The following is a 23301-nucleotide window of genomic DNA, read 5'->3' as shown; positions in this document are numbered from 1 at the left end:
CTTCTACTGTAGGAGTGTGTAAGGCTCCTATAAATGTTAAAAATTGTACCAAAAGAAAGTAGCGTTTCAGGATGGAAAAGAATGTTGTGCACTGCGATTGTTTTTTTTTAGAAATAAAGTTTAATAAAAGTACAATATATATATATATATATATATATATATATATATATATTGACACACATATATATGCGCATAACCTAATATGAATTGGCAAGCTCTAAAGATCACACGGCTGGTCTCACTATAAACAAATTGGTCTCAATTCTCATTTATATGTAGGGGATACTGTAAAAACCAAGCCCTTTAAGACATGGGGGCATAGTAGTTGTTGATGCAATGATGGCAATGTCTGTAAGTCCGGTATATTACCCAGCAAGTGGAGAAGTTGTTATCCAGTCAGAGGTTTATGGTCCATATAGTCCTGCTTGCAAGGGATCCTCGCTATATACAGGTGGGATGAAAGATCACAGCATATACGTGTATATATATATATATATATATATATATATATAGTACTGTATACTATATATATAATATATATGTATATGTGTGTGTGTGTGTGTACAGTAACATACACTTTGTATTACATGTATAGTTGTATACAGAGTTATGGCTTTTCAAGTTATGAGAACTGGCAATTAGTTTTCACGCTCCTGATTTAACTGTATCGTCAGTCACAATATTGTAGCAGACATTTATATATATATCCTTTATAACATTTTTATCTGCCAGCTCCCTCTAGAGGGAACACATTTAATAAAGGCAACAAATCTCACTGAAAATATCATAAAAGATATTATTTTGTAATACTAAGTCTGGTCTTTTTCTGTGGAACACTCACAAAAAAGCAATATGTTTTGTGAAAAAGCACAGGTGAGAACCATAACTATATAATGACGTATCTATATTGTATGAGTTATTAGACACACTAAATTAATATCAGAGGCTTCCGTATACACCACTTGTAAATGGTTAATATAAAACCCAATGAAAAAAAAAAAAAGATCTATACTTGTAGCTTAAGGAAAAAGAAACATACAAAGAGTCACAGAGATCAGTAATGTAGTGGGAATTAAAGTTTTTATCATGTCTTTCAAAATGTGAAGCTTTTGAATTATATTCTGCTTTCAGTATACTGTAGCAATATTGGCCCTCATTCCGAGTTGTTCGCTCGGTAAAAATCTTCGCATCGCAGCGATTTTCCGCTTAATGCGCATGCGCAATGTCCGCACTGCGACTGCGCCAAGTAAATTTGCTATGCACTTAGTAATTTTACTCACGGCTTTTTCATCGTTCTGGCGATCGTAATGTGATTGACAGGAAATGGGTGTTACTGGGCGGAAACAGGCCGTTTTATGGGCGTGTGGGAAAAAACGCTACCGTTTCCGGAAAAAACGCAGGAGTGGCCGGAGAAACGGAGGAGTGTCTGGGCGAACGCTGGGAGTGTTTGTGACGTCAAACCAGGAACGACAAGCACTGAACTGATCGCAGATGCCGAGTAAGTCTGGAGCTACTCAGAAACTGCTACGAGGTGTGTAATCGCAATATTGCGAATACTTCGTTCGCAATTTTAAGATGCTAAGATTCACTCCCAGTAGGCGGCGGCTTAGCGTGAGCAACTCTGCTAAAATCGCCTTGCGAGCAAACAACTCGGAATGACCTCCATTGTCTGTAATTCAGGAATCACTATTAACGGGTATAGCATATGCTCTGTTAGTGAACACTTTTCTTGATGGTATTTTGGTAATAATTTAGAACCATGATATACATACAGGGGGAAAGCCCCCCCCCCCAAAAAAAAACCCCCCAAAAAAAACCGAAGCACATTACAATAAATTGATTTCCTTAACAAGGCAACCATTTTCCTGTAATACCGCTTGTATGCTCCATGCAATAAACTGATTAGCACCTAGTGGAATGTTGTACCACAGTTCATGAATGACTGAGTTGCTTGAGAGATGATGAAGAAGGGACTCTGCCTCACGTGCTGCTCTTTAAATCTGACCACAGTGGTTTGATGATTTTTAAGCCTGGTGATTGTTCTGGCCAGGGAAGGTGTTGAAGTAATCTTTATGCTCCTCAAACAGAGAATAGACTCTTCTACCTCTGAGTCTGATGGCTTTGTCAACTTGGAAACTTAAATCATTGTTGGGAAAACATCTGTCTCATGGGTTGCATGTAGTTACTGACAGTAATTTGTCCCTTGAGCATAATTCTATTACCAGCAAAATACCAAGATATTTCCTGTCCAAATCATCACAGATTCACTTCCATGTTTGACTCACCAAAGGTAATGCAATACGTTTTATTTCTGATTAAGGATTGATCCAGTAGATGCATCCCAAACTAAGCTCTGCTAACCAGTTATAACACTTTCATCTCCCGTAAATGAGATTCAGTAGCAACTCCACCTCCATTCAATAAATAGCAGGGCTAAGTTTTTTCACATTAGCCCAGGGCTTGCAGAGGCTAGTGACACGTTTTATATCTGTGAGGCCAGGAGAAATAGAATGATTTGGCCTTTTAAGTGCAGTGAAGTGAAATGTTAAAGCTGCTACATACAATGTCATTCTATAGAATTGTTTTCTTCTAGCGTTCCCTTTCCTGTTTCAGTATTACAACTCCTCTGTGCTCACAACAAGGTCTATTGGAAAATACTGTAGTTTACTGAGTTTTATATGGCAGAAATTGACTGACCTGCACAGATCCCTAACCTCAGCTCCAACCCAGCATCAGCGACCAACCTTCCCAATGATCTTGTGGCAGAATGGATGTGAATCCCAGCAGCCATGTTCCAAAACATTCTCAGAAGATTGGAATTTAGTATTAATGCCCATGGCATTATGGGTGTGATATTTGAATGTCCACAACTGTACTTTTAGCCATGTAATATTTATTATCTAGTTTAGTAATACGCCATTTTAAGTTTTATGAAAGAAATAAAAGAAAACAATAGCATTATGTTACAGAGGCATCCTTCCTCATCTAGCCTCCATTCGTAATTAGTCACAGCACACAGGGCGTATGAGAGCTGCCAGCTCCCGTGCAACTCGGCCAGTGCCAAGCTTCGTTTTTTACTTAAAAAATGAGTCTTACATCGCTGTGTGAATAAGATGCACATGCAGACTTTGTTGAGATAACTCTGCATTGCGTATACAGAGACACATTTTTTGGGGAAAAAGATGTCCGAAAAGATGCTCAGCCTTAGTAAAGGCGTTCACGACTAGTGACTGCAGCAACGACGAGGGAGGACACATCTGTAGCTCTGAATGAGCCGTACAGATGTGTTCTCATACACCTAGCCTCAATACGCCATGAGGCGTGAGAAGACAGGATGTAGAGAGCTATCAGGTCCCGTGCGACTCAGCTTGTGCAGAGCGTCTTTTTGCATTTTTTTTTCTCTCACGTTTGCATCTTAGTCACAATGCCGTGTGACAGTAGCTCTTCCTGAGACTGCAAGGATTCATTTGATATGTGACACTTGTATATACTGTATGTGTGAGAGCCTGAATCTATAATCACAACAGAACGTGGAGTTAAAAAAGTCACAGCCACTGGAATTGTAGCACTTTGTATACAGATTGAGACACAGTCCCAAATCACAGTGTGCAGATGTACGTACCCTCTGCAATAGTACCAGATACAATTTCACAAGAGTCACTTTATCAGGAATTTTCTGCCATAAAGAATTTCAATCCCTCCAACGAATTTCATAACCAGTTCCTTCTTCAATTCATGTTCCTCCAAAAAATCAGAGATTGAGGAATATATAGTGAAGTACAGTTTATTTCCAATTGGACAACAAGACTTATTTCAATAAAATCAGAATCCACCAAATTTTTGGTGGACTCAGTCACAGACAGGTATACACAAATGTCAAATTTATCATCACACTTGGGTTTCCGTCTCATAGTTTTATACTTAGCCTTGTTGGTAGGATGATATGCTTATAGCAATTCTTTCCACATGCACCATGGGGCCTCCAGCTCTTCCTACTTGTCACCCTTTTCCCTCCCTTTTGACACTTATGTAATCAACCCCTCAAACATAGCAACAAGTAATGTGATCTGACTTGAAGAGTTAGGATTCTATTACTTCGCTGCAGTACCGGTAACACTGCAGTGAAAAGACCTTTGTCATGTACAGTATTCTACCTTTTTTTCGGAAGGGGTAGGACGGGGCAAGGTACATAGGGCCTGATTCAGGTTGGATTGCAAATTAGGTCGCCCAGCATGCTGACCGCCGCTTCTCCCCCCGCCCCTTGATAGCAGAAATTAGGGTTGCTTCCTGCGCCCGTTTGTGACGGCTGTGTGTGAAGTCATACAGCCGCCGCAATCATGCCCACGCTACGACCCCGTTTGCACTGCACTGCCCCCCATTTGTTAGCCACGCCCCTGCAACGCTCTGTCCTCGCCTAGGAAATGGAGAGTTGCCGCCTCCTCCCTCGCCCCGCGAACGCCTCTGCTTGATTGACAGGCAGAGGTGATCGCATTTTCTGCGCCTCCCCGCAGAAAAGGCCGGCGCATGCACAGGATGGGTGCTGCGCCCGCATCCTATTCATAATATTTGCAGTTGGATCACGTTTTGCGATCCAACCTGAATCAGCCCCATTGTCCATCTACAGAGGATTTATCATCCTCACGTAAAATTACAGCTAATAATAACTTGATGGCTGTGTACAGGGTTTGTGCCACATTTTTCTATGCAGAGTAAACTAACTGCTCTTAACATTTTAAGGTGTATTTCTTGGACAAAAGATTGCCACCATCACTGTCATAAAATCATATTGAAACAAACCATCAATAACCGATGAACATCTAATGTTAAAGCCCTGCATAGATACAGTATGGTTCTGACAGTCTTTTTTATGCTCAACATACCTGTAACTTATACAGTAGAATGCGTAGAATTCAAGTAGATTTTAAAGACTGTCTGAGATTTTGAAGGTGACATACTGTAGATTCTGTACTGGCATTAATGCTATTGCTATCTGTGCATACAAAGAAAAAAACTATTGAAATTATCCAAACATCTACAGTATATACAGTATATACAATGTAAGAAAATGTGGCTGAATGCAACTGTCTCTTATCTTTACATCTGTTGGCCACTGACTTTGGATAGGGAATCTGCAACATGCATGGCAAAAGACAGATTTCTAATAGTAAGACATAAAGGTGTGTAGACTTGTGTTAAAGAAATAGTTTTTATCGAAAGCCTGGTATTCTGTCATTTTCTTTGCAATAGAGACTGTACTCTGAGCAAGACTGTAGTCCAACCGTGAAGCATTTTCTTTCATACTGTATTTGTAACTTAGCATTTAAAAACAGAAAACAAAATGGTGTCTGAATTACTGTGTGTGTGAAGTTCATATAAAATACTTGAATAAATACTCATTTCTGACAGTAGATGGCAGCAGCATTTCATTTAAATGTACATGCTATAAAGACCATCCTTGAACATACAGAAAAAACAAAGGAGCATCTGCCTAAACTAATACTTATTACCCAATTACCTCAAAACATTGGGTCTGATTCATTTGTACTCTATTCTGATGTTCACACAGTTTAGCAATTATTGGTGGTCTACGCATGCATCCCAGCCGCAGCGATTGAATTGCTATTACAGACGTATTGAGAATTAATTTGCAAGTGATTGACAGGATGCAACTGTTTTGTGGGAGGTAACGAAGAGTGATGGCAAAAACGCAGGTGCATTGCGACCATTTTCGATGCGTGTCTTAGGTAGCATTTGCGATCTCGTACACAGATAGCATGCCTACACTGTCTCAGTTACAGCAGCAATGCTGTGCGGCCATTGACTTACTCATGGAGTCAATGTTTTCATGATCTGCGTTTTGATACTGTGTATTTGTACACAGTTGCGGATAGCTACGAGGACTCTGGTGGGTGTCCCAATGCTAGTTCTGGCGGATGTTGCATTAGTATATTATCACACAGCTACTAATATCACAGCTGCACGTATAAATCAGATCATTGTTTAAAGTTCCCTTAGCCAAGGTCTCAGGTGTTGCTATATGCTGCAGTCGTTTTACCCAGTGCTCTTCTACTCCTGTCATGCATGGCTAAATCCTGGTGAAGGATTAGTGGGAGGACCATTCACAGGCTGCTTGTGATTTGTTCTTCCATGCTAGTCCTAACTACCTAGTAAACTATAAGCGAATAAAGAAGCAACATTGCGGAAAATGCAACACAAAGGAGGGGAAAGTAGCAACATTGAGGGAAAAGTAGGGTAAAAAGGCAAACTACAGGTCAATTGTTATCCTTTATCTGCAACTTTATACCGATTCCTTTGCAAAAGAAAACAGGAATCCTAAGTACCTAGGGGGTCATTCCGAGTTGATCGCTCGCTAGCTAGTTTTACCAGCTGTGCAAACGCTATGCTGCCGCCCACTGGGAGTGTATTTTAGCTTAGCAGAAGTGCGAACGGTTGTATCGCAGAGAGCCTGCAAAAAAAATTTGTGTCGTTTCAGAGTAGCTCAAAACCTACTCAGCGCTTGCGATCACTTCAAACTACTCAGTTCCGGATTTGACATCACAAACCCGCCAAGCGTTCGCCCAGGCACGCCTGCGTTTTTCCTGGCACGCCTGCATTTTTCAGCACACTCCCTGAAAATCGTCAGTTGCCACCCAGAAACGCCCATTTTATGTCAATCATGCTGCAGCAAGCAGTGCAACTGATATGCATAGCTAGACCCTGTGCAAAACTACATAGTTCATTGTGCCCTTACGTCGCGCATGCGCATTGCACCGCATACGCAGAACTGCCATTTTTTTGCCTGATCGCTGCGCTGCGAATAAATTCAGCTAGCGATCAACTCGGAATGACCCTCTTAGTACACTATATGCAAACTAAGGTGCAACATTGATGAAAAAGTAGCAAAATTAGGAAAAGGGTACCCAACACAGGAACCCCTACGTGTGGGTCTCACGCCATGTGGCGCAAAAAGGATAAGTGTATGAGGACCCATCTGTGACAATCAATAGCAGCAGAAAAACATCTCTGTTAGAATAAAACAACCACATTAGCCTTGCTTTCTATCCCACTACATTTTACCTTCTTCACCTGTTCCAGTAGCTCATTCTTAACATACTGTATTTCCTCCTGTGTATTCCCTCAAATTTGCAGATTTTTTTGCGGAACATAAGATCTTAGCATTATATTACAGGCATAAGCCTTATACTTAATATTTCCAAGTGACCAACCATTACTTGTGTCATCTTTCTCTGTAACCAATCCTGTACCCTCTGTTTATCAGGTTTGTAAGAGCATATAGTACCATTATGCAACAACAACATTCTTCAAAGTACTCACACCCTGAATTTAATTTTACTAGTACATAATCTATAGCATTGTGTTTGGAAGCCTACTTTGTCTCATGTCCTCATTTAGCATATCTATTGCAGCACTGGCAGCTTTAATGGATTTGCTACTCCCCATGCTATGCTGTGCTTCACTCTACCATTATAGTGCCTAATTTTAGCAGATATGCGGGGGGACGCCCAGCACGGGGCTAGTTCGCCCCGCATGTTTGGCTCTGCTCCGCCACACAGGTAAAAAGCATTGCACGGCAGTGATGTTTTTGTACCTGAGGAGTAGCTCCCTACCAGCGCAGCTCCTGCACGCTAGCAGGGAGCTACTCGTCGCTCTCCAGGTCACAGCGGCTGCGTGTGACGTTGTGCAGCTGCCGCAGTCCGGGCACAGATGGCCATTGGCTGTCTGGCATGTGCCGGCGCCCTGCGACCCCGGCGCATGCGCAGTTCAGACCTGGTCAGCTGCTGTACAAAAACGCACAGCAGCGATCAGGTCTGAATTAGGCCCATAGGGCGGTGATGCAGAGTGGAGAATACACCTGTTGGCGGAGCAAATGTTTTGTCGTTTCGCACTGTGCCTACATGATGACTGAGTGTATGAAAGCATGGGTGATGCAGAGTCATATCTTCACTTACAGCTGTAGAGGCATAAATGGTTGGAATAGGGCATTCATTTGAGGCACTACCTGAAAATCCCAAAAAAACATCCTGTTGAGTGAGGGTGCATTGGCAGAACTGCGAGCTATGCAGAGTTGGACCGAAGTGTGTAAATATGCCTGTTTCCAGGTGTATCTTACACCACGTGTAGGCATGTGCAAATGTGCACTGATGATAATGACAGTTCGTAAATTTTGGGGCAAATGGTCAATTGTCATTTGCTGTCATACATTACCTGATTTTCATTCTAACCATAAAGATTGGGCAGATAATCTTATAGTGTGTATGCAGCTTTAGACCTTAGGACTCTCCCACAATAACTGCAGCTGGCTGGGCTACACACAGTATGGAAGAACAGAAATGTAAAGGGCCCTACACACTGGTCGATTTCTTTGAAATATATGAACAATATCATTCATAAATGAACGATAAATCGTTCATATCTTTCAGTGTGGATGCTTCAACGATAAACGATGCGCATCCCCGTGCTCGTTCATCATTGGTCTCCCGTCTTTTGAACATGCAGGTCGATATGGATGACTTGCATGATCGGGAATGGGGCCGAGTGATGTGGGGAGTGAAAGTTTTTTCACTCCTTACGACACCTGCACCTTGGCCGCAGGTCGCTGAGTGTGTAGGGGGCTTAAGACTGCCCTGTCAAAATTTGAGCCAGTCCTACCTTACTGTCAGAGATCATGATGTCGTAATGTGACAGAAAATAACTCAAATAGCTCTGGGCTATGAGGCTGGGGAAATAAAAGTTCCATCAAGCTCTGGGTTATGATGATGCTTGTAGAACTACAATAATATTACCACTTTTGATAGTTACTAACCACTGCATACTGGGAACACTTCACAAGATCTGCCATTTTGCTAATGCTCTGACACATGTGGCACTTGTTAAAGTAACTCAGATCCTTGTACTTGCCAATTTTTCCTAAGTTCATGATGAGCGGATTCGGTTTTACTCGGTTTTACTCGGTTCTCAAAACCGAATCTTATTGGCTCACTGATGTCACGTGTTTTGGATAGCCAATAAGATTCGGTTTTGAGAACCGAGTAAAACCGAGTAAAACCGAATCCGCTCATCACTTCCAACACATCACCTTCAAGAACTGACAGGTCACTTGCTGCCTAATATCTCACCCATTGAGAGGTTCCATTGTAACAAGATAATCAATGTAATTTACTTCACCTGTCAGTAGTTTTAATGTTAGGGCTGATGGGTGTATGTGCTGTTGTATGGTGACTATTTGTGTGTCATTCTGAAATGTTCTTATTTGAAATGTAAGGTCATTAGAACAGCTGCAGTGTTTTTCTGACAAATACTGCATGGTGAAAAGTCCATCAATCCTTTTATCAGCTTTACCTTGCTCAATTTCTGTAGTGTGTGCTGTAAAGTAAGATTGATATGAGTGTGAATGTATAATAACATTGTTCGTCCGCAGCCAATTCTCTTCCTGACTTCTGATTTCAGGTCCCTAGAAATTCAGACCTCTCAAACGCGTCTCAGGTACAAAAAGAAGAACAAAGGAAGATTGATGAGTCCGAGCCACTTGGTGCTTCAGAGTCTGAAGAAAAGGAGACACTTTTAACCCAGGTACATAGAAAATATTTCCTTTATACATTAGCCACTGCATGTCTATCCAGTGATACTATAATTGTCATATGCTGACATTCTGTAAACTACAGACGTGTCCTCATACATCTAGCCTCAATGCGCCATGCAGCGCGAGAAGCCTGACATAAGTGATTTGCCAGGTCCTGTGAGACTCTGCTTATGTCAGGCGTCTTTTTTTTTAACAAAAAATGTGTCTTAGTCGCAACACAGTGCAACCATCACACACGAATCTGATTCATTTGATATATGATAATTGTATATTGTGTGTGACTGAGGCCTTCATTGAGAATGGATTGCTTGTGCGATCTCCTGCAATCGGAATACTGTGCAGACGCAGAAACCATTCTGTGCATATGCAGAGTGGGTCTTGCGTGTGGCTCGCATTTTTCCAATAGCCTCGGCCTGCGTTTGGGGGGCGGGGACGGCCGACGTTTCTGGAAATGGGGGCATGTCGCCCGCGTTTTCCGGGAGTGGCGAGGCCAAGGTCTGTGTTTCGGATGCAGTGGCCCCCTGTGACGACCAGCCTGAGTAAGCTGAGGCGGTCGTAGCGCTGGGATCGCAAATGCAGCAAGGAGGTGTTTAACACCTCCTACTGCATTTACATTACTATGGATCGCATTTGCAAAGCTGCTTCCATGCTGAATGAGGGCATGAGTCTGTATATGGATCAGAACAGAACTTGGAAGAAAGCTGTGGCTGCTACATTGTAGCACTTTGTATACAGATTCAGAGACTTGTGTCACACACAGAAATACAAGTGCCATATATCAAATTAATCAGCACGGTCTCCTCTTGTGCCCTAAATGACCATATTTAAACTTTTCAAAGGGTCAGACCTTTGGAGAGACAACACCTAAGAAGTTACCACATAGCAGCAGTCTCCTGCTCCAGACACAATGCATTAGAGATGATTCCCACACTGCAGTAATAAAGGTAACTTCTATTTGGGCTCTTTCACATGTTCTATATATCAAATTAAGCAGCACAGTCTCCTCTTAGTCACATTGACTAAGACGCATTTTCGGCAAAAGATGCAGAAAAACGCCTGATACTAGAAGATTCTCACGTGACCTGGCGTGCCAAGATAGGCTACTTGGCATGGTTGCAGCAAGAATGAATGTGGACATTTCTGTATGCTAAATAGTAAACTGCATTCTGAAGCTTGGACAATAAAAACACGGTTTTCAGGGATCTTCTGCTACCTAATTGGCCAGAGAGGCAATCCAATTGTCAGTGTCAGCTCTGATACCTTTTAGTTGGAAGCTGTACAGCTGCTGCAGCATCTGCTCAGTGCTCTCAACAGAAGGAAGCACTGAGACGCCAGCAGCACTACAAATTCAAAATTCACCCTCTTCTACCATGTGGAGAACCTACTTCATTAGGTACTAGATATAAGTGTTTTATTCATGTAAAGGTAGTTGGACGCTTGGCCACTGCTGTTCTGCTAATTGGAAGCAGGCAGATGTTAAAAGAGAACTCCTATAAGAATTAAAATTATACCATAAATTAATTCACATGATATACAATTTCGAAAGCATGGTATTTTGTCTGCTAATACTGCTTGTGAAAGAGCCCAAATAGAAGTTTTACCTTTATTACTGCAGTTTGGGAATGATACCTAATGCATTGTGTCTGGAGCAGGAAACTGCTGCTATGTAGAGATATTAGGGTAATTGTATGAAGCAGTGATAAGAGTGGAGAAGTGAGCCAGTGGAAAAGTTGCCCATGGCAACCAATCAGCATTGAAGTAACATTTATAATTTGCATACTATAAAATTATACAGAGCACTGGCACACTTCTCCACTCTTATCACTGCTTCATACATTTACCCAATTGTCTCTCCAAAGGTCTGACCCTTTGAAAAGTTTAATTATGGTTATTTATTGTATTTTTACACACGCAAACACTTCATTTGCAGTTTTTCAAAGATAATTTCTTGTCTTCCAAAGGCATACTTGCTCTCTTTCTTGGCGGTTCTGCATCTTAAACTCATACTGTAGGTACTGATGTAGTGTTCAACTGAATTATCCCTGCATTGCATGCACAGCACTAAATGTGTATGTCACTCATATACTTCTCTGTGAGCAGGCTCCTATCGCCGTATGTTTGCTTTGATGCCCGTCATCGACGTTATTGTGCACTTGCACCTGCCCTTTCCTTGTTGCAAAGCATACGACTGAAAACAGGTGTATAGACTGTATTCGCCTGCCTGACTCTGCATAGGGCCCTGGCCAACTAAGCATAAGATACCTACTGTATGCTACAAATGTGTCCTCCTACATTGTTGCTGCAGTCACATTAAACAGCCCTTCTAGAAGCACCTAGTCGTGTGTGTTTACTAATGGTGTGCATCTTTTTGTGCATTTCCCCTGAAAATGAATCTTACTCGCATTGCTATGTGAATACGACGCACAAGCAGACTCTGCTGATTAGCATGCCTATATTCTGTGTGCGATTGCTCCTGCATCTGCATACGAAACGCATCGTTACAGTATGTTCATGGAAATAAGAATAAGATGCAAATTCATAAAAAAAATATGCCCGACATTAGCAGAGCTGCCTGCAAACTGCCAGCTCGCTCAAGACAAGCATCCCTCGTTGCATTGCGTATTGAGGCTAGATGCATGGGGACACATCTTTATGTCTTGTTTTACTGATATTAGTGATATTTCTAGTGTCACTATACTTACTGGTGGTTTTACTAGCTTCCAGTTGCATTCCATGTATCACAACCCATCTGTTTTTTTGCATTGATCACTGGTTAATGCATTGGGGGAAGGTTACTTTGACCTCTAAATGATTGTAAAAATACTAGTAACAAATGCATATGAGGCATACATTTTATTACCGATTTGAATCATTATTTTGATATTACCCACTGAACTTATTGAAAGTGATACATAATAAGTACTGTATGTCACTATATGTTGTAGATATAACCTATCTATCGTGGCACTGGGGTTTGGTGATTCAATTCAGCTATAATGGTGAGAGGGTGTATGAAGCTTGAAGGCCTGATGATGTTTCTCCTCATGTAGCAAGAATATTATACAGGGTGGGGCAACAAAACCTCCCAGAGTCTAAAGGTTAACAGAAAAGGCATGGTAAATGCTATTCAACGTTTTAGTGCATAATCTAAAAGTGCATGGACTACAGTTTATTTACAATTGGTTTTGAATATGATGTCGTCCAGGTGGTGGCCTTCATTCGTGATACACATTTGAAGTTGATTTCTGAAGTGTTGCATCGCTGGTACTTTCCGGCGTTAGCGTTGCAATTTCTTGCTGAAACTCACTGTCATTTGTCTGGCTATGTAAACAAGCAGAATTTTTAAGACTGGGAGGGAAACAATCCTCATCAGCATCATAAAAGGCCTCTAGACAGCCAACGGGGCCATCTGACAGCTTAGGTCTACAAACATCAACCAAGAACCATAAATGACCTGAAGGCTGCTATACGCCAAGAAATTGTGATATCATATTCAAAACTAATTGGAAAAAAAACACATTTCTGCTGCGGGGTACACTGGGCTCCACAAGGAATGGACAATGGGGTGTAGAGTAGGATCTTGATCCGAGGCACCAACAGGCTCAAAGCTTTGACTGTTCCCAGAATGCATAGCGCCGCCTCCAATATCACCCCGCCTACCTGCACAGGATCTCAGTTTTGTAGTTGGTGCTGCAGTAGCAGGCACTTAACAGAGGGGCTGCTCCAGGCAGCCCTAAGAAGAGCTTTTTTTCTGAGGAAAAAAGTGAAGACTTCAAGGGCAGCAGCAGTGTTGCATGTCTGTGGACATTCACGGCTGCAGCTCCGGCTCTCCCCAGCGGCGCTGTACACTCCCGAGCCCTGGTTGCTGGGTAACTACAGCAGGAGGCTCCGGTTTTCTTCTTGTCAGGCACACACGACGGCGCTCTCCGGGATCGCGTGGCCGCGCTTCGGGAGGTGGTAAGTGGGTCCCGCTTGCGGGACTCGGTCTTTATCGCGATCCGGCGCGCTCAGTGGGAGGCGCTGGCGGTGGACACTGTGGCAGTACAGGCGATCCCACTAGATCACCAGGGAATGGGACAGGTCAGGTTTTCTCTATAAACCGTTTTATTAGAGCCCGCAGTACCCGGTGGTTTTGCCAGCAGGGGGATAGAGCTTGGACCTGAAGCCCCTCCCCCAGCCCCAGGGCGCCATTTTCTGCAAATGTTCCCGCCCTGGAGCTTCATATCTGTCTCTACCTCACTCCCTGGCAGTGTCTGCGGCGCCATTATCCCTCAGCTCACTGTTCCTGGGAATGCTTGGGCAAATCCTCCTATGTACAGCCACCTGGTTGTCAGTGCTGTGACTTTACAAGACACTTAAGTATTCTACCTGCCTTTTTTTTTAGTCAGTGTTAGTTAAGAAAGAGTGCATTTAGTCAGGGTTTATTAGTACAATTACCCTGTGATATACATCCAGTTCTGACTGTGTACTGTTATATCTATTGTTATATAGCTGTGTAAGCTAGTCCAGTGCAGTATTATTGTTAGTAATAACCTCTGCATTGTACAAACTGTGACTATTTGTGTGTGCATTTGATAGCTGAGTGGTGTCCATTTCGTGTCTTTCACTCAACTTGCTATCCCTATATTCTATAACCTGAGGGGGCTTGGTGCGTCAGGTTTTATCTAATATAGGATTTTCACAAAGATATACTGTATCACGTATTTTTCTCTGTGATTTAGTCACCATATCTCTCCTTTATCTCTGCTGGTGCTAACTACACTGCGCAGGGGTTTGGGCTAAGGGTATTGTGCTTCTGACAAATTATACTGTGTTACCTGATACTGCAAGTTATATCATGTCTGCTTCTGAGGGTAACGGTTCTGGGGCTGAACACACTGCCGGTGTTGCTGAAGCCACAGATACCTATGAGGAGAATATAGCAGCTTTGGGCTCTGGTTCTGGGGGCTCCTTGCCCCCCAGTGGGACGGTGGCAACGGGGGCAAATAATGACCCGCCGTGGGCCGCTTTTTCCACGCTTCTGCATACGCAAGTTCATAAACTAACACCCCCTATGGGACCCCCAATGCCGGTACAACTGTTTGTGGTCCCTGCAGCTAACCCGCCATGGGCGGACGATTTATCTGCTCAAATAAAGAAGTTGAACCAGTCCCTGACTACTAAAAAGTCTGACCGTCGTTCGCCTACGTCCAAGGGGTCCTCTAAGCGAGCGCTTGTCTCCTCACAATCCACTGCTGTCACTGACACCTCGTCGGATGAAGACGGCACTTACACTGACCCCACAGGTTCTGACTCAGATACGGCTGATGGGGAGGGTGGTTCACATGTGGATGTTCCTGATCTTTTGGAGGCTATTAAGTTAATTTTACAGATTACGGATGATCCCGAGCCATCCGTTCCTCCTAAGAAACCAGATAGATTCAAGCGTCAGAAGGTGATTAAACAAGTTTTACCTCACTCTGACCACCTAATTGATATACGTCAGGAACCCTGGGAAAACCCGGGTACTAAGTTTGTGCCTCAAAAGAAGATGCTGGCTCGCTATCCCCTCGCGCCGGAGCTGTCTAAGAATTGGGAAACGCCTCCTCCAGTGGACTCACATGTGGCTAGGATGCTGGTTTCCTCAGCTCTACCGGTCACCACCGTCACGTCTCTAAAAGAGCCTATGGATAAATGTGTGGAAGGTTGTCTGAAAGCGATTTACACCCTCACGGGTGCTGCACAAAGGCCCACTATTGCAGCTACTTGGGCTGCAGAGGCCATTGAAGCATGGGCCTTGGAGTTAGATGCTGAAATCTCCTCTGACCATGCTAGACAATGCTTGTCTTATATTGTCACAGCTTCTCGTTGTATTAAAGAGGCGGCTTCTGATGCCGGTATCCTGGCAGCCAAGGCCTCTACTACGTCAGTCCTGGCTCGCCGGATATTGTGGCTGAGATCCTGATCTGTGGATCTGGACTCTAGAAAAACCCTGGAGGTACTCCCTTTTAAGGTAGATATTCTGTTTGGGGAGGATTTAAATAAGATTGTGGCTGACTTGGCTACTGCCAAAACTGCCTGTCTGCCAAGTACTGCTCCTTCTGTGTCGAAAGCCCCTTTCGTCCTTCAGGTAAAGCAATAGGTCAGGCATACAACAAACAGGCCCGCACTTCCAAACCTGGTAAGCCTAATCCCAAAAGAGCCTGGGCGGCCCGTCAGCCGGCTTCCAAGACAGATAAGCCTGCCGCATGACGGGGCGGGCCTCCCTCTGGGGGATCCCAGGGTGGGGGGCCAGCTTCTAGGGTATACCCAGGAATGGTTGAAGACCACTTCAGATGCCTGGGTACGGGAAGTCGTCACTCAAGGTTAAGCCATAGCCTTCAAAAACCGACTCCCTCATCGATTTTGCCAGACAGATGTCCCGTTGGACAAGACAAAGGCAAATACTCTACATTCGGTTGTACAGACCCTCCTGGATACAGGAGTCGTAGTACAGGTGCCTCTTGCGCAGAGGGGCCGGGGGCAATATTCTCCGCTGTTTCTAGTCCCGAAACCGAATGGGTCCTCCCGGCCCATTCTCACCCTCAAGGCATTGAACAGGTTTGTGAAGGTTTCCAAGTTTCGGATGGAAACTCTTCGCTCTATAGTTCTGGCCTAGGAACCTGGGGACTTCATGGTCTCCCTGGATATACAGGATGCTTACCTGCATATTCCTATAGCAGTGTCTCATCAGCAATACCTGAGATTTGCAATTGGCAACTGCCATTACCAGTTTCGGGCGTTACCGTTTGGTTTAACAACGGCTTCGCGAGTCTTTACAAAAGTCATGGCGGTGATGACGGTGGTACTCCGCCGTCAAGGGGTCAGAATACTGCCGTATTTGGACGATTTGTTAATCCTGGCAAATTCCCCAGAACTTCTCCTGTGTCATCTAGATGTGACGGTCCGGTTTCTGCAAGCCCATGGGTGGCTCATAAACTGGAAGAAGTCATCCCTGATCCCTGCTCAGAGCATGGTGCATCTGGGAGCACTATTGGACACTCACAACCAGCGGTTGTTCCTGTCTCACGAGAAAATCCTGAAACTTCAGGACAGGATTCGTTGCTTCCTATCTCGTCCGCAAGTGTCGATACATTCGGCGATGCAGGTGCTGGGCCTCATGGTGTCAGCATTCGACATGATGGAGTACGCTCAATTTCACTCTTGCCCTCTCCAGAGGCTGATTTCTAGCCAAATTGGACGGCCTGCCTCACCGGATCAGGTCTCAAATGATCTAATTTACTCCGGAGGTCCGTCTGTCGCTGCTCTGGTGGCTCCAGGACCAACAACTGTGCAGGGGCCGTCCGTTCTGGATATCTGACTGGGTCCTGTTGACGACAGATGCCAGTCCTTGAGGTTGGGGCGCGGTGCTGGAGCAACACTCCCTTCAGGGGCGGTGGACCAAGCAGTCCCTCCTCTCGATCAATATTCTGGAGTTGCGGGCGGTCTTCAATGCCTTGAACCTAGCCCAGCATTTAATTCAGAACCGTCCTGTTCAAGTACAGTCGGACAACGCCACCACAGTGGCTTACATAAATCATCAGGGCGGCACTCAAAGCCGCCTGGCAATGAAGGAAGTCTCACGGATTCTACAGTGAGCAGAACGCCATCTACCGGCCATATCGGCAATATTCATTTCGGGAGTCCTGAATTGGGAAGCGGACTTTCTCAGTCGTCAGGACGTGCATGCCGGTGAGTGGGGCCTCCATCCAGAAGTGTTTCAACTCCTAGTGGAAAGGTGGGGCCTTCCAGACGTAGATCTGATGGCGTCTCGACACAATCACAAGGTTCCGGTCTTCGGAGCAAGGACAAGGGATCCTCAAGCAGCATTCGTGGATGCGCTGGCGGTACCGTGGAGGTTTCGGCTGCCGTACGTGTTCCCTCCGATGTCACTGCTGCCCAGGGTTATTCGGAAGTTCAAGCAAGAAAAAGGAATTCTGCTTCTCATAGCTCCAGCGTGGCCCAGACGGCACTGGTTCTCAGACCTGCAAGGCCTATCATCAGAGCGTCCAATTCTACTTCCACAACACCCAGACCTCCTCGTTCAGGGCCCCTGTGTCTACCAGGACCTAGCCCGGCTATCTTTGACGGCGTGGCTCTTGAAGCTACCGTCTTAAGGGCTAAAGGTTTTTCTGAGGCGGTCATTCAAACTATGTTGCGGGCCCGGAAACCGGCTTCGGCACGGATTTACTATAGTGTCTGGCATTCTTACTTTGTTTGGTGCGCATCTAACGATTATGACGCTTCCAAGTTTAGTATAGCCAAGTTGTTGGCTTTTCTTCAGCAGGGCCTGGACTTAGGCCTGCGTCTGGCCTCCATCAAGGTTCAAATATCTGCCTTGTCGGTGTGGTTTCAGAGAAAAATTGCGACCTTACCTGATGTGCATACCTTTACTCAGGGCGTGTTGCGTATCCAACCTCCCTATGTCCCGCCTGTGGCTTCTTGGGACTTGTCGGTGGTTTTGGAGGCGTTAAAAGAGTCTCCGTTTGAACCTCTTGGTTCAGCTGACCTTAAGTGGCTTTCCCTTAAGGTCGTGTTTCTGCTCGCTATTGCTTCAGCTAGAAGAGTGTCGGATTTGGGTGCCTTGTCCTGTAGTTCCCCATATCTGATATTTCACCGTGACCGGGCGGTTCTTAGGACTCGTCCCGGCTATCTACCTAAGGTGGTTTCTTCGTTCCACCTTAATCAGGAGATTGTGGTTCCGGCACTTGTTTCTCCTGATCTGTCTCCCAAAGAGAGGTCTTTGGATGTGGTACGGGCTCTCCGTATCTATGTGAAGAGAACTGCTCCTATTAGGATATCTGATTCTCTTTTTGTTGTGTTTGGGTTTCACAAACGTGGCTGGACTGCTCACAAGCAAACTCTGGCCAGATGGATTAGAATGGTGATTGCACATGCTTATGTGAAGGCTGGTCTCTCTGCTCCTGATCACATTAAGGCCCATTCTACTCGGTCTGTTGGACCTTCTTGGGCGGCTCAACGTAGTGCAACCCTTGAACAATTGTGCAAGGCGGCTGCGTGGTCCTCTGTGAACACGTTCATAAGGTTCTATGCCTTCGATACTGCCGCTTCCCAGGATGCTTCCTTTGGACGCCGGGTTCTTGTGCCCGCTACAGTGCGTCCCCTCCCATAAGCAACTGCTTTAGGACATCCCCATTGTCCATTCCTTGTGGAGCCCAGTGTACCCCGCAGCAGAAAACGAGTTTTATAGTAAGAACTTACCCTTGTTAAAACTCTTTCTGCGAGGTACACTTGGCTCCACAAGGCGCCCACCCTGACGCACTTAGCTTCTTTGGGTTGGTATGGCATTAGCCGCTGACATGTCTCCTGTCGTGAGAATGCGGTGTTGTGGCTACTAACCTTTGTCGTCTCTTTTCCTGCTACTGCATTGGACTGGTTAACTAAAAACTGAGATCCTGTGCAGGGAGGCGGGGTGATATAGGAGGCGGCGCTATGCATTCTGGGAACAGTCAAAGCTTTGAGCCTGTTGGTGCCTCGGATCAAGATCCTACTCTACACCCCATTGTCCATTCCTTGTGGAGCCCAGTGTACCTCGCAGAAAGAGTTTTAACAAGGGTAAGTTCTTACCATAAAACTCGTTTTTGTTATGTTACAGCCTTATTCCAAAATGGAATAAATTATTTTTTTCCCCTCAAAATTCTACACACAATACCCCAATAAAGACAACGTGAAAAGTTTTTTTGTGATTTTTGCAAATTTATTAAAAATAAAAAACTAAGAAATCACATGTACATAAGTATTCACAGCCTTTGTCATGAAGCTCAAAATTGAGCTTAGGTGCATTCTGTTTCCACTGATCATCCTTGAGATGTTCCTACAGCTTAATTGGAGTACACATGTGGTAAATTCAATTGATTGGACATGATTTGGAAAGGCACACACCTGTCTAAATAGGGACCCACACTTGACAGTGCATGTCTGAGCTTCAAAGTATGAAGTCAAAGGAATTGTCTGCAGACCTCCGAGACAGGATTGTCTCGAGGCACAAATCTGGGGAAGGGTACAGAAAATATCTGCTGCTTTGAAGATCCCAATGAGCACAGTGGCCTCCATTATCCGGAAATAGAAGTTCGGAACCACCAGGACTCTTCCTAGAGCTGTCGCATGTGGGGTTTTTTAACACATGCAATATATCGCACTGCGATGTGCGATGGGCACCCACCGGGTCGCTCCCACTCGGCGGTGACGTGCCCATCACGTGATTACCATGCGATCTATCGCATGGTAATCACTTTGGCATTTCAGGTGTGATTTAATCGCACCTGAACTGCTGGTGCGATGCTCCGCGATGTCGCGGGGCATCGCACAAGTGAATGGGCACCATTACAATCAAAATCCCAGCAACAATTGACCGATGTTCATAATCCTGACAAGATCAAAACTCCAAGGTCAAAATCCTGACATTTATAATACCAACAAGGTCAAAATATCGACATTTAAAATGTCGACAGGTCAAAGAGTCGACAAGATTTTTCATTGGGTTTTTGCATGTGTGTCGAAATATGTCGTCATAGACATCGTATAAGTGTACCGCATCACCTCGCATGGCTCGCTATGCTCGCCATGCTTCGCGCACGGTGCCTCGCTGCGCTCGGCACACTATTATATTCCTTCTCCAGGTCCACAGGGATGGTAAAGTATAAACAAGTCGGTTTCAATGAAATAATCATGAAAACCTCATGTCGACTTTTCAACCTGTCGACATTTTAAATGTCGGTATTATGACCTTGGCGGTATTTTAAATGTTGCTATTTTGACCTTGTTGGGATATTGACCTTGTTGGAATTTTGACCGTCGGTCATTGGTTGTCGGTGTTTTGACCATTGGGATTTTGATTGTAGATAAATTGACCGCATCCCTATGAGAGAGTAAGCATAATATATTTGGAGAATGGGAAAATAACTGAAGAGGTAAAAGAGAGCATACCACAAGCAGTATAAGAAATAGGTTTGGACTGCAAATGTCCGAAAATCACAAACCGGCACTATTCGGAGACATTTGCGCATGCGGGGACCTTCACAGAGTGCAGTCACACTGTGATTGACAGCAGTGGATGTCGCGGGGTTGGATGGTGGGGGGACAACGTGGCGTTAAAGAGGAGTGGTCCAGTCAACGCAGGCGTTTCTGTGCCATTTCAGGTGCAGCGTCTAACATAAGGGAAAGGAAGAATAATACAAAAGGAAAAGGAAGAGAAGTATACAAGATGCAGAAAGTAAAATGTGAGATGCATCTAGAACAGTGGTTCTCAAACTCGGTCCTCAGGACCCCACACAGTGCATGTTTTGCAGGTAACCCAGCAAGTGCACAGGTGTATTAATTAATCACTGACACATTTTAAAAGGTCCACAGGTGGAGCAAATTATTTCACTTGCGATTATGTGAGGAGACCTGCAAAACATGAACTGTGTGGGTCCTGAGGACCGAGTTTGAGAACCTGTGATCTAGAATCTCCTCCTGGATGTCAAGAGACATGCCTATTCAGGAAGAATAATACAAAAGGAAAAGGAAGAGAAGTATACAAGATGCAGAAAGTAAAATGTGAGATGCATCTAGAATCTCCTGGATGTCAAGAGACATGCCTATTTAGAGGGTCCTTCAAAATGCCCTTGGAGATTTATACCCAGCAGACAGAGCAAGATAAGTGGCACTTAGCAGTCACTAATGTAAAAAATAAAATAAAAATAAGAATAGCTTATAAACTAGGGGAATATGAATGGTGCTGTGCACATAAAATTAACCTTTTTAGTGTTTCATCCTTACAGAACAATACCACATACTCCCAACATACAAACAACATACAGCAATATCCTATTTGTTAACATACAGAGTTGTTCAAAAGCTTCCAGTACTCATAAGATAGGGACCATTCTTCTTTATGTTCTTTTTTTTTAAATGAAAACATGAAAATAGAAATTGCATTTGCTGATTGAAGACAATCACAGTTCAAAATTACATCTTATTAAAGATGCACTTCCTTTAATTTCACTTCAATTTTCAGATGAAGCAATTCCCCAAAGCAAACAGAACACTTAGGAAAAAAAATCACATGTGTATTATGGAAAATAACAATAATAATAATAATAATAATAGAAAGGTTTTTGCAGTGTCCTTTTATAGGGTAAACATTTATATTTTTCTGTATAATTGCTTACATGTATCAGGCAAGGCTCAAACTATATTTCTCTGACGTCCTAGTGGATGCTGGGAACTCCGTAAGGACCATGGGGAATAGACGGGCTCCGCAGGAGACTGGGCACTCTAAAAGAAAGATTAGGTACTATCTGGTGTGCACTGGCTCCTCCCTCTATGCCCCTCCTCCAGACCTCAGTTATAATCTGTGCCCGGCCAGAGCTGGGTGCTCCTAGTGGGCTCTCCTGAGCTTGCTAGAAAGAAAGTATTTGTTAGGTTTTTTATTTTCAGTGAGATCTGCTGGCAACAGACTCACTGCTACGTGGGACTGAGGGGAGAGAAGCAAACCTACCTGCGTGCAGCTAGCTTGTGCTTCTTAGGCTACTGGACAACATTAGCTCCAGAGGGTTCGAACACAGGGCCTGACCTCGATCGTCCGTTCCCGGAGCCGCGCCGCCGTCCCCCTTGCAGAGCCAGAAGACAGAAGAAGGAGATGAAATCGGCGGCAGAAGACTCCGGTCTTCAGTAAGGTAGCGCACAGCACTGCAGCTGTGCGCCATTGCTCCCACTGCACACCACACACTCCGGTCACTGTAGGGTGCAGGGCGCTGGGGGGTGGGGGGGGGCGCCCTGGGCAGCAATAAGAATACCTTTTGGCACTAACTACACATAATACAGTCTGGGAAACTGTATATGTGTAAAAAACCCCGCCATTAAGCTATACAAAACGCGGGAAAAGACCGCCGCTGAGGGGGCGGGGCCTTCTTCCGCAGCACACCGGCGCCATTTTCTCTTCACAGCTCCGCTGGAAGGACGCTCCCCAGGCTCTCCCCTGCAGTATCCAGTACGAGAAGGGTAAAAAAGAGAGGGGGGGCACATAAATTTAGGCACAAATAGGATAATAAGCAGCTATTGGGAAAAATCACTCATTATAGTGTAAATCCCTGTGTTATATAGCGCTGTGGTGTGTGCTGGCATACTCTCTCTCTGTCTCCCCAAAGGACTTTGTGGGGTCCTGTCCTCAGAGCATTCCCTGTGTGTGTGCGGTGTGTCGGTACGGCTGTGTCGACATGTTTGATGAGGAGGGTTACGTGGAGGCGGAGCAGGGGCAGATAAGTGTGGTGTCGCCCCCGACGGGGCCGACACCGGATTGGATGGATATGTGGAAGGTCTTAACAGACAGTGTCAACTCCTTACATAAAAGGTTCGATGACGCAGCAGCCTTGAGACAGCCGGGATCTCAGCCCGCGCCTGCCCAAGCATCTCAGAGGCCATCAGGGGCTCAAAAACGCCCGCTAGCTCAGATGGTAGACACAGATGTCGACACGGAGTCTGACTCCAGTGTGGATGAGGATGAGACAAATGTACAGTCTACAAAGGCCATCCGATGCATGATTACTGCAATGAAAAATGTATTGCACATTTCTGATGTTAACCCGGTTACTACCAAGAAGGGTATTATGTTTGGGGAGAAAAAGCAGCCAGTGACTTTTCCCCCATCTGATGAATTAAATGATTTGTGTGAAGAAGCA

At 44.7% G+C, this 23301-nt stretch overlaps 1 protein-coding gene across 3 annotated transcripts in view; it reads left to right on the top strand.

Moving 5' to 3' along the window:
• Window positions 1-23301, top strand: part of SMARCA1 (SWI/SNF related, matrix associated, actin dependent regulator of chromatin, subfamily a, member 1) — a 504496-nt gene that overhangs the window by 403278 nt on the left and 77917 nt on the right. For all 3 annotated transcript variants that reach the window (XM_063937258.1, XM_063937260.1, XM_063937259.1), the window contains one exon: window positions 9469-9591. In XM_063937258.1, the coding sequence (XP_063793328.1) occupies window positions 9469-9591 (123 nt within the window). The remainder of the gene's footprint in view (window positions 1-9468; window positions 9592-23301) is intronic.

Source organism: Pseudophryne corroboree, chromosome 8, assembly GCF_028390025.1.
Source record: "Pseudophryne corroboree isolate aPseCor3 chromosome 8, aPseCor3.hap2, whole genome shotgun sequence".
Lineage (NCBI taxonomy): Eukaryota > Metazoa > Chordata > Amphibia > Anura > Myobatrachidae > Pseudophryne > Pseudophryne corroboree.
The sequence above is the reverse complement of the archived record's forward strand: the minus strand, read 5'-3'. Positions and strand labels throughout refer to the sequence as shown.